At 44.0% G+C, this 12,276-nt stretch overlaps 1 protein-coding gene across 1 annotated transcript in view; it reads right to left on the minus strand.

Moving 5' to 3' along the window:
- Positions 1-12,276, minus strand: part of LOC113263604 (neuronal acetylcholine receptor subunit alpha-7) — a 105,325-nt gene that overhangs the window by 54,535 nt on the left and 38,514 nt on the right. Inside the window, exon 3 of the mRNA XM_026510313.4 lies at positions 5,841-5,885. Within this exon, the coding sequence (XP_026366098.1) occupies positions 5,841-5,885 (45 nt within the window). The remainder of the gene's footprint in view (positions 1-5,840; positions 5,886-12,276) is intronic.

Here is a 12,276-nt window from a genome sequence, read left to right on the forward strand (position 1 = left end):
TGGTGGCCTGATAGATGACCCCAGAGCAGCTGCCAAGGCCTGCCGTGGTGACATCTAAGTTCCCCATATCCATGCTGTGGCCTCAGCAGGAACTCCAAGACTTTCCAGAGGGAAAGAAGTTCAATTAACAAACCTGTTAATGTCTGTTCTAAAACCAAGATACTAATGATTCCTTAAAATTCACTCAGGAGCAAGTGTTACAGACACCATAGGAGCTACAGGTGCCACCTTCCAGATAAATGTGCCACCCAGCTTTGTAGGGACACATGGCTATAAAGGCACCCAGCATGTTTCCATATGCTGGGCATGTGGAACGAAGTATTAGTTCCCGATGCAACACCTAGATACACCAATGTTTGCTGATGTTCACATTTGGAAGAGTCTGTGCCTTTCCTTCTCTCCCTTCCATTTCTGTAAAGCAGAAATTTTTCCCACCTGTGAACTCCACTGTCCACACCACCAGCCTGCCTTCTGCCGTATCTCTAGGGAGTCACTTGATCACAATATTTTAACCTTTTTGTTAGAATGTACACTGCACAGCCTGATTATAAATGGCTCAAGAGAAGAAACTGGGTCTCATCCACTTCTGGGTCCCCACCACATGACCCAGTTCAATGCCTTCCACGTAGCAGGTGCTCAAAAAGATCCACTGAATAGGTGAAATAGCAAGGTGAGTTTTAGAATAAATGAAGTTGCAGACACTTCTGCAAATGTAAGAATTAATTAGAAATAAGCTGTGCTTGAGAGAAATTTACAAGTCTCCAGTGATGTCCTCCAAAGCAAGCATGTTTATTTATGGAGCCCCTGAACTCAATGCAATAAGTAATAATCTGGTTACTATTTTCCTGGAAAACACCACCCTTTGAAAAAAAAAACATTTGCCAAGTCATATATGCCACTGAAGATCACTTCCTTACTGTGGAATAAGGAATGCAGGCATCAGGAAGACAGACCTGTCTGTGACCTAACATGCAGTGAGCATATTAGGTGTTTCTCTCTATATAAGAAAAATGTCAACAGCAGCTCTGCACCATAGAGGACATGGGTAATGTCTGGTTTTATGTTAAAAAGGAAGCATTTGCATTATCTCCCAGAATTCCCAGAGCTTCAACCTTACACTACGGTGTTCAGATGTTATTTGGAGTTGGCTTTATTTTGTGTCATGATATCGTAGCCCTTCCTAAGTTCCCAGGTTGAGTTTTCTGTTTCATATATTCATTCCACAAAAGTTATTCAGTGCCTGCTGGGGTAGAGTAGTGAATAAACGCAACGGAGTCCTGTCCTCCCTGTGTACACATCCCACTTGTGCGAGGGAGACTCAGAGCCAAAGAACAAAGAAACAAAGAATGGGGCAGCAAGTGCTTTAGAAACAAAATGGAATACATGTTTGTGTTCCTTCAAACCGCTGTGTTGAACCCTAATTCCAATGTGAGGGACGTCAGTGGAGGGGCCTTTAGCAGGTAATTAAATCACGCAGAAGGAGCTTTCCCAAATGAGAGCAGTGTCCTTATACAAAGAAGCCAATGGCTAGCTCACTCCCTCTCCATCGTGTGAGAACACAACACAAAGGCAACTCAGTAGAGGGCCCTGAATAGAACCCAACCATGGCGGCACCATGATCTTAGACTTCCAGCCTTCAGAACTGAGAAATAAATATCTGTTGTGAGTAAACCCACCCAGTTTATGGTGTTTTTTATAGCAGCCCAAACAAAGACACCAGGTAAGGAGAATGGCATGGGTTGGGGTAGTAGGAAAGGGTTGAGACAGTACTCAGGGACTCAGGGACTCAGGGAAGACCTCACTGGAAAGTTGATCTTCAGGACGAGACTAGTAAGAAGTGAGGGAGAAAAGCAAGTGGTTCTTGGGGAAAGAGACTTCCAGGCAAGGGGAGCAAGTGCAAAGGCCCTGAGGTGGGTGTGTGCTTGGGTGATGTGTGCAGGGCAACAAGCAGGGCAGAAAGCACAGCCAAAAGAAGAGGGCTGGAGGGGATGTGGCCAAAGCAAGGGCCAGGCAGGCAGAGTCAGAGACCACCTCAAGGACCAGCTTGCCACTGGGTGAGACAGTGGCTGCTGGAAGGACCTGAGCCAATGAGGCTTGTGGCTGAACCTTCATCTTCTCTTATTGGGATCATACTGACTGGTATATTGAGAACAGACATCACTAGGCGAGGTAAGGGCTGAAACACAAAGTTGGGCTAGGAGTCTCCACAATAACATAGGCGAGAGATGATGCTGGTTTAGACCAGGGTGGAAGCAATGGGGTTCCACTGCTTCAAGACAAGAGTTAAGGGTGACTCTGAGGCTTCTGATCTGAGAAAATGAAGACATGGAGCTACCATTTATCCAAAATGGAGACAGCTACTGCAGGGGCCAAGGGCAGGCTGCCCAAAATGTTCCACTTTGTCATACTGATTATTTTACCTTATTTTATTAATTTACATTCAATTACCCAACATATAGTACATCATTAGTTTTTGATGTAGTGTTCAATGATTCATTAGTTGTGTATAACACCCAGTGCTCTTCACATCACATGCCCTCCTTAATGCCCATCATACTGATTATTTTAAATAAAAGTTACTTAAAAGGGCCTGTGCAAGGACACTCAGACCCTCCTCTGTCCCCCTGAAAGCAGGAAATAAATTCCTCCCATGAAATGTACCCTCCCTGTACCATGAGCTAAAGAGACACCCTCATCACCAGCAATAGGAAATTTAGAGCCAAGAAGGCTACAGAAACAGCCCTTGTTAGTTTTTACTAATTTCCTAGCACAGTCCAAATTCTTTTCAGAATTCTTTACTAATTAAAGCTCCCGAAGTTAAGGGTTTTTGTCCTGTCAATTCCTCATAAATTTATTGTCTCTTTGTCTAAGAAGCTTAAAAACTATCTGCCTTGGTCATTTCTGTAGGTCATAATGTCATTATTGGGCCTCTGTGTGCATGTAACAAAACTTGTTTGTTTTCTCCTGTTAATCTGTCTCATGTAAATTCAATCTTAGTCCAACTGGAAGACCTTAATGGGTAGAGAAGAATTTTTCCTTCTTTTCACTATGGAGGGGGCAAGTGTGAAAGGGAAAGAAGGGATGGTCTAGAACACACTGGGGTTAAGATCCTCCTGGGTGCCTATGTGGGGACACCAGGGAGGAAGTTGGGTTGGTGCTGTTAGCTCCTGAATGGTGCCTTAAGCCAGGATACTGGGTCCTCCAACTCCTGAGTCAAGGAATGGCTGGACAGACATGAAGAGATAGCAGAGGGAACTCAGGAGTCATGAGTGAGTTAGGAGAAAAACCTAAGGAGAGGTATCCAGACACTAAATGAAGAAGGATTTCAGGAAGAAGGAACAATCAATTCTACCAAATGCTCCCGAGAGACCCAGTAAGATAAGGGGGGAAAAAATCAATCCCTGGAAAAGGCAAAATAATGGTGTTCTACCCCTGGTGGGGAGTGGAGGGATAGGACAGGTATTGGCAGGTAAGGGACACAGGTATCACCTGGGGTGATGGCAAAGTTCTGCTTCCTGAGGGGGTGAGACTAAGGAGCTGACAGCACTCCTGGCAATTCACTGACCAGTACACTTAGGATCTGTGCGTTTCATTGTGGGCAAAATCTCTGCCTTGAAAGACACCCTAGTCAAAGAGCTGCATAAAACACATGGGCGAAGGTGACCACTGTCTGCCATTCTACTTTGAACTGAACTTAAGAAGCTAGATCTATAGAAAGATGGATAGATGGCCAAATACGGGAGAAAGCAAGAATTATAAAATGCTAATTACAGAGTCTAAGAGATGAGGATACAGACTCACTGTAAATTCAACTTTTTGGTACGTTTGAAAATTTTTATCAAAAAACTGGGGAAAATTGTTATTCATAGTATAGCATTCAGCAACCTGGGGATTAGTGGCTTACTCACCCCAAGCGAGGCAAGGGTGAGTTGAACTGAGAATGCATGGGAAGAGATGGGGGACAGTCTGGGCCTGGGGAGGCACCACTTGGAGGAACACTGCTGTAAAGGTGAGGAGGAAACCAGAGTCACTGGGGAGGGTGAATGGGGACAAACTGAGGTTTGTCTGTATGCTAAAGAGAACGACCTGCAGACCCTATTATGATGTTAGAGGCAACAGGGACAACTGTAAAAGTAAGTTTCTCAGCAGGCACCAGGAGAGGGAACCTCCTCCCAGGAGGAGGACCCTTCTCTAAGGGGAGCAGTGACCCTGTGCCCATGACAAAAGGAGGGAAGCTAGAGCAGGTGTGCAAAGGGTTTGAGGGTAGGATGTGGTCACTAAAGAATGTTGCTTTAAATACTGCAGGGAAATCTCTCAGAGGTTCTGCAAGGGATGTCATGTATAGCAAAGCGTACTCCCGGGACACATAGCAGATGGCTTTACATGAATCTGTTTTCCTTCTCTCAACTTCCACATGCATTCCCACTAAAACTCACCTGCCCAAGAACCACCTGGGAATATCCCTTTCCCCACATTTACCTCTCTCATTCCTGCCTTACAAAGAAAGGCGTATTTCCCTTATCCTTATCTCAACTCCTATCTTGGGACACTGGCCCAAGAAGCAAAGGGTCAATGTAAACTACCAGTGTTTATGTGTTAAAACTTGGGTGACAAAAACTTTCAAAGATCAGGTGGGTTTTAATTCCTTTAATTCCTTGCTTCCAACGAAACTGAACGAGAAACTAATCAAGCTGTCAGCTGATACATCCTGATAAAACTGTATTATTTTTGTCATGGCATCTGGAAGAAGTTCAAGGAATTGATTAACATTGCTGTAACAAAATGTCTTTCATTATGAATGACACATTACTACATCTATTTTAAAAAGTCACAGAACTGATGGTGAAATCTGCATCAGTGTCTCATTTCTGACAATAAAAAATAGTCATCTATGAATATATGAATTAATTTAAAATAAAAAGCCCCATCTTTGGTAGAGAGATGAATGTCACCTTGATGAATTAAGCACCAATAGTCATTGTAAACCTAAATCAATCTAGAAAAAAAAAATGAACACTTATTGTCTAAAGGAATAATTTTTATGTACATATTTACATTTAAGAGAACCAAAACAGAGTGATTAATAAAAGACCTGCAAACACAGAATTATATCACGTTAGGATAAAATTCTGTGTGAAAATTGGAAATGCAACACCAGTGCAAAGAAGACGGGGATGGTGTGAAATATCTGGCAGTTAAAGAAGGCCTTGTTTATATATTTCTTAAGTGAATGATATGGACATCAAATTATTATGGCATTTAGATTCCGCTTAAAATAGAGACTAACAGTTTTACTTTCAAATGTCAATATTTACAATTTGCTGAAGAGACATCATTTGCAATTCATTAAATTTAGGTGAGAATTTAAGATGTCAAGTTAAAAATCCATGAATGGAATACAGCATTTCAAAACTTTTGCAGGGGCCACTGGAGCACTAAGTGTGGAGGCCTCAGGCTTAGGCAACTGCCTAGGATTCCAATATGCATATCCAGAGGGCATGGGGAGGGAGGCAGCGGTCCCTGAGCCCTGGGGACCAGTTAGTGCAGGTTACAGACAATGCAGATCTTAATCTTATCTTATTATTTGTCTTGCATGAAGTGCTTTTAAAATACCCCCAAATCACCCTATAGTGAAATACAAGCATGCGATCAGTCCTGCAGGATGCAGTGAGGAACAGCCCAAAGTGGACGTCCTGTTTCACATACCCTGGCATGTGTGCAGTGAGGACTGCCCTGGCTTTCCTCAGGGGCCCCCTGCTTCCCCTGCATTTCAAGCACCAGCCTCTGGGAAGCAAGAGCAGGAAGACCCACGGGAGAGGACTGCCATTGTCTCAACTTACCATCTGCAGCCAAATGTTGGTGGTTAAAACTTGGTTCTTCTCATCCTTCAAAGAAAAAGAAAGAACCATAAATATGGTTTATACGGCTTACAGAAGAGGGAGTGATACCATTATTCATGCAGGAATCGGGCTGCTGGGACTGCTGGAATGTGTGGAAATTAGGAGGCACCACGTGCTTCCAAATACACGCAAACAGCATTTCCCCAGAGTTAAGCTTTTCTCTTTATTCTGAAGTAATACACATTTATTACAGAGCACTTACAAAATATGAAGAAGCATAAAGAAGAAAATAAAAACCCCACAGTCCCACCATCTAGAGATGACACTTGCTAATGATTTGGCTTATTTTCCTTTGTACCCTTTACGATAATTTATATGCTTAAGAAAATAAAATTGCACGCATATTCTAATTCTTTAAAGTCAAGTTTATTACTGGAATGTATACAGTTTTAAACAAATATAAATATCTGTGCTTCCCTCCCCCAGGAAAGGGAGTACGACCTGTGACAGCTGCTACACTGTATGCCAAGGGTGCTGCGTGGGTCACATTTCTGCCTGGTCCTTGTGGATCTGCCTGCCTTTTCTCTCATCTTCTATTACCAAGAAGCATGCCTGGCCCCTGACACACACCTACAAGGTAAATTCTGTCCTAATGAGCAAACCAAGTTTCAGAAAGGTAAGATGCCTCTCTGAAGGAGCTATTAAAACTTGGATCTTTCTGACACAAAGCACCTTTTTCTGCATTTCCAAACCACCTAAGGATGGGGTCCAACAGGGTGCCAAGTCTGTGCTCTAACCAGAGCTTGGGATAGTGTACCACCCATGGCTTTGCCCCAGCACAGGATATCTAAAGAAAATTCTAGGGAACGTCAACCTTTCCAACTGGGATGCAAGCAGCATCTTATCACAGTTGGCCAGCCCAACATGGCCTAGCAAAAAGCCCGTGTGAGCAGACTAACGAGCAAGTTTCATGCAATAGTTCTACTGAGACGGTGTTATTCAGAACCTAGCACCCAATTCCCACCTAAAGGACTCTGTAAATTGGCAAGTGCCACTCTCTTTAGGAGAAAGTATTTACTAATGCCTCCAAGCAGATGTGCCTAGAAGCTGAGAGTGAGAGCTCCTCCATCAGGAGTTACTGGCTCTGTTAACTGATGGCATACCCAAAAACAGACCCAATGGCAGAAAGAATGCGGCATCTGCTGGGGTGTGGTCAGAGAGCTGGGATGCAAATGAGAAATACGTGCTGTTTCTCATTAAAATAAAAATGTGTTGAACATGTAAAGAGTTGGCAAAGATTCTTTGATGCATCAATGCCCCTGGCTCAGCAGCTCACACTCTGAGCAACTTTGAGAGGTGAAATTGGCAGGCAGGGAGGTATGTGAATCCCAAAGAAAGAACAGAGCTGCTTGGGAAGGGACAGGCGACAACATCCTAGTAGGGTCCCAGGTCACAGCTGTGTCCAGAAGAAGGTGTCAGTTTGGTTACAGGAAAAATACACCCAATTATTCAAAATAAAACATGGCAGAGTCTTTTTGGTGGAAAAAGTTACGTAGCTAATATTTCTCAGTATTCCGTACTGAGCAAATGGTCCCCGATAGAGCCATATATCTGAACTGCATGAGTACTCTAGTTTCGGTTCAATCTCCAGTATTATTTGAAAGCATCAGTGAACTCTTTTAGGACATATATCCGTTGCATCAACTTATTAAGGAGTTGTTGTTTTTAATGGACTTAAAATTAGCCAGTGTTCCATTTGGGTGGCTTTCCTTCTTTTAATTGCATCTGCGTCTTCAGCTTCTGAGAAAAAGGCTTCTCAGCCTCTGTGGTTTGGGAGCTCAATTACTACCAATCTAATTAAAAGGCTTTCTTCTTTCCAACATTCTAACTGAAACCTCATTAGAGTGAAACGGAATTTCTGTGGTGTGTAGCAGCATGGGACTGAAGTGCCGGCATTTCAAACTGTAATCAACACTGAGCGGCAGCCAGACACCGCCGGAGAGCACAACGATGCCAGGTAGGGGAGCCCTCCGTGGAGACTCCGGGGGAACAGCCTGCAGACCAGCAAGGAGGCTGCTGTGTGCATTCCCAGAGTGGGTCTCTTTCTTCTGCTTCCATCCCAGGGCCACCTGCTGGCTGTGCCTCTCAGCTCTCTCTGTCTGCACAGCGACCAGATGTCCTCCCTCTTTCCCACCCCCGTGTACAGTGCCCCCTCTCCATCACACACTGAATGTTTGTGTCCCCCCGAAATTCACATGTTCAAACTTAACCCCCACTGTGATGGTATCTGGAGGTGGGAGCTTTGGAAGGAGATTTGGTCATGAGAGCACAGCCTCCGTGAATGGGATTAGTGTCTTATAATAGAGACCCCAGAGAGCTCCCTTGCCCCTTCTGCCACGTGAGGACACAGGGAGAAAACATGTCTATGAACCACGAAGCACGTGCTCACCAGACACTGGATGGGCCAAGTGCACTGATATTGGATTTCCCAGCATCCAACCCATGAGAAATATATGTGTGCTGTTTAAGACACCCAGTCTGTGATATTTTTGTTATAGGAGCCCAAGCTGATGAAGACAGTGCCCCACCACACACTGACCTCTACTCAGCTCCAGATGGGGCTCTCTGCCCTCATCCAGCTGCACTGCTCAAAGAATAAAGTCTAAGGTTCTTAGTGCAGTACACAGCCTTTTCTACAAGCCACGGTCCAGCCAAGTGTTCATTCATCCACTCATTCATTCACTCATTCAACAAATGTTTACAGGGCACTTCCTTTCTCAGGCATTATGCCACCCATACATATAGAGTAGGAACTGAAGATCATTCTTGAGCTCATGGAATGTAAAATGTGAGTTGGGGGTGTGATTACACAACTCAACAAAATGATACAATTACAAAAGGTGACAGGAAAGGAGCAGGGTGCCTTCAGAGAGGATGACAGGGGTGGAGTCCCAAGAATGAGCCTTCATTTTCACGCCCTATGATATCGGAGACCAAAAAACATGGATCCCTCACGTCATCACCTGTATCACTTGCCTTTTTAAGATGTCACTCCTCCCAGCTCCCAGGGCCTGCCCTCCCCCCACCCTTCTGTGTTCTCTTGCCCTGGACTGAGGTTGCCTCCTGGCTCACCAGGGGCTCCAGCATTGAGCCAGCAACTCAAGCAGACCCTGGCTTTGCATAGGAGAATGAGGAGCAGAGAGGAGAGACATGAGAGCATGAGAGAGACAGATTACAGTTCACCAGGAGGAAGAACCTCCCTGGCCTACAATAGTCCAGATTACTTCAGAAAGCACCTGGGAACCGGCTCCTGGAGTTATAAACACAGAGAACAGCCATCTGCCTGCAGAGGACACTGACACCCCTCATGGTCCCCCAAGGGTGCAGCTCAGGTGACCCAGGGCCTGTGCAGTCTACAGTGGCCAGGTCTCCCACACACCCTGGTGCCCGTGCCCACGCTAGCCTCTAGCTCTTCCTTCCTGCCACCCCCAGAGTACCCACAGTGCCCTGCTTCCTGAGCCTTCTGCAAGAGGGTGCAAGGCAGAACTTGAGCCTGCATTCAACTGCCATGCCTCAGGGTTTGCATTGCTGTGCATGCTGCGGTGTTGTGGAGAACTGGGCATGGAGACCGAGGCTTCAGTTTAGAAAGTTGGCAGATGGAGCTGTGGTTCCCAGATGCCTCTCTGGCCTCGGGCATTAGGATGTTCCTGGCAGTGTATGCAGGGGCTCCACTCCCATTGCCCAGAACCTACTTATTCAACCCAGGAGGGAAACTTCCTTCCCTCTCCTCTAAACATCCTCCACTGACAGCAAAGCTACCAGCCTCCTGCACTGCACCTGAGCTCATTTAAATCCTGAATTCGCCGATGAAGCTGCATTCAGTAGTCTCTTTCCTCATGAGCTGGATGGCGCACTGGTCAAACACTGGGATTCCTGCGGGGAGAGGGAATGGTATCTCCAAACCTGAGCCCCAAACCCTGGCCCAAGGGTGTCTGAATGAATCACCAGCAAGCAGCACAGAATCTGAACATGGGTTTCAGTGATCCCAGACCCTCAGGCTGCCACCTGGCCATTCCTGTCCTGACCCAGCCCGGCAACACAGCATGGAGGGGCCGACCTCATACCAGCAGAAGGCCCTCCAGGCTCCACTCTCAGAACTCAGTTTCTATGGCTTTCAACTTTCTCTCCTGGGAAATAAGAAGATAAGTTGCCCTGACCACCTCCCAGAGTGGGAGAGGCAAGGAGAGCATCTCACAAGCCGCGACATGTGCCTCAGTGCCAGTGGCTGTCCCTGGGGGGCTGCTCTCACCACACAGCTCTCCTGCAAGACCCATACTCCTTCCTGACCCTGGGATAACATAGGTGGAGACAGGACCCACGGTTGCCACAGAATCACAGGAGGCCCTTGTGTCAAAGCACCCCCAAAGCCAACTGGTCTAATGCCTCGTTGGTTTTTGTTTTTTGTTTTTATTCTGAGCATTTCAGAATATTATCCAGCCTTAAAAAATACGGAAATTCTGCTATTTGTGACAGCACAGATGAACCAGGAGGGCACTATCCTCAGTGAAATTAGCCAGACACAGAAAAACAAATACTACATGATTCCACTTATATGAGGAATCTACAATAGTTGAGCTCTCAGAAGCACAGAGTGGAATGGTGGCTTCCAGGGGAATGAGAGGTCTTAGTCCACGGAAACAAAGGTTCAGCTCTGCAATATAAACAATTCCTAGAGATCTCCTGTGAGGCATGGAGCCTATACTTAGCAATGCTATATTATATGCTTAAAAAGCTGTTAAAAGGGTTGATCTTACTTGTTATCACAGAAATAAATAAATAAATAAATAAATAAATAAATTTTTGTCTATCAATCACACTTCAATAAAGGCAGTGCTGTTTTTTTTTTTAAGTACACTTTGATTTAAGCAGCCATGCTTTTTGAATCAATCTCCCAGAATAATCATATATCTGTTTTGAGTACAACAGTTCTGATGATGTGTAATGTGCTATCTTGCATTTCATATAGCAATTATTCTTCTGGAAGTTCTACAGCAACATTATTCAACATTGTTTTGCAGAGTTCCCAACACTTTTCCTTTGCTTTTGTAGAGATGCTGAGAAAAAGCAGATAACATTACATCTCACTGTGTCTAAATTCTTGTTTGCAGAGAAAATTGCTGCATAACATAAATTTCTATTTATGTAGTCTCTATAGTTTATACCAAGGATTACTTCTTTTATCTAATTTAATTTTACACCAACCATATTTTTGTCCTAGTTTTACAGAATAATAAACTGAGAGTCTGTGATTTTCCCTAAGTCAGCAAGATAGTAGGTCTGACAAAAAAACAAAACAAAAAAACAACAACAAAATAACACTCATATCCTGAATAAGAAAGAAACTCCTACAAATCAATAAAAAAGGGCAGACAATCCAATCGAAAAATGGGTAAAAAATGAACAAGCACAGAGAATATCAGTAAATGATATCTGAAATAAACCTTCACCAGACATTTGCATTCTTCCAAATGTCACGTGTGTACGCACACATGCACACACTTTTTTTTTTTTAACTCATTCAGTCTTGTGACAACAACCCAGAAAAGTCAGAACTATTATTATTCTCATTTAATAACGGGGATTATGGGAGAGCTCCCAAATTTAACCTAATGTGTCTCTGTTCTGCTTGAATGTTTTCAGGTGAGCATATATCTGCCTACTTTATAATCAAGAGGGAAGGGGTGCATAAAGATATCAATGGTGAAACAAAACAAGCTCCTGGTCCTAGGTCACGCAGCTCAGTGCGGAAGCTGAGATCCAACCTCTTACCTGTTATCCCAACACCTGTGTTTGAGCCACCATGAGACTCCGCTCCCAATGTCATAACAGTAAGCACCTTGGTGATGTTAATGAAACGTGGTTCCCTTTGGTATTTGTATCATATAGGAGTTCTCAAAGTACGGTCTGGGAACCTCTGAGGTTCTGAGATGCTTTAGAGGATCAGTGAAAAACTTTTTTTCATAATCGTTAGAAGTTATTAGGCTGTTTCCCCCTCATTTGCTCATGAGCACTGAGTAGAGCTTTGCAGAGAGCCCATGGCATATGATGTCAGCAGCAGACTGCAGAAGCAGATACGAGAATCCAGTTGTCTTCTATTAAGCCTAGCATTAAGGAGATTTGCAAAATATAAAACAGTGCTACCTTTCTCACTAAAATTGTTTTGCTTGGGTAAATATAGTTACTTTTCAGAAAAATATTGGTTATGTTAACATTGCATGGGTTTATTTAATTTTAAATAAATTAATGAACTTAAACTGTTTCCTTAATTTCTCATTTCTAATGTGGTAAATATTGATAGATATAACCCACATAAAAAAAAATTGGGGGGGAATTCCCAATAACTTTTATGAGAGTAAAGGGGTCCTGAAGCTTAAAA

The sequence above is a fragment of the Ursus arctos genome, unplaced genomic scaffold (assembly GCF_023065955.2).
Source record: "Ursus arctos isolate Adak ecotype North America unplaced genomic scaffold, UrsArc2.0 scaffold_28, whole genome shotgun sequence".
Classification (NCBI taxonomy): Eukaryota; Metazoa; Chordata; class Mammalia; order Carnivora; family Ursidae; genus Ursus; species Ursus arctos.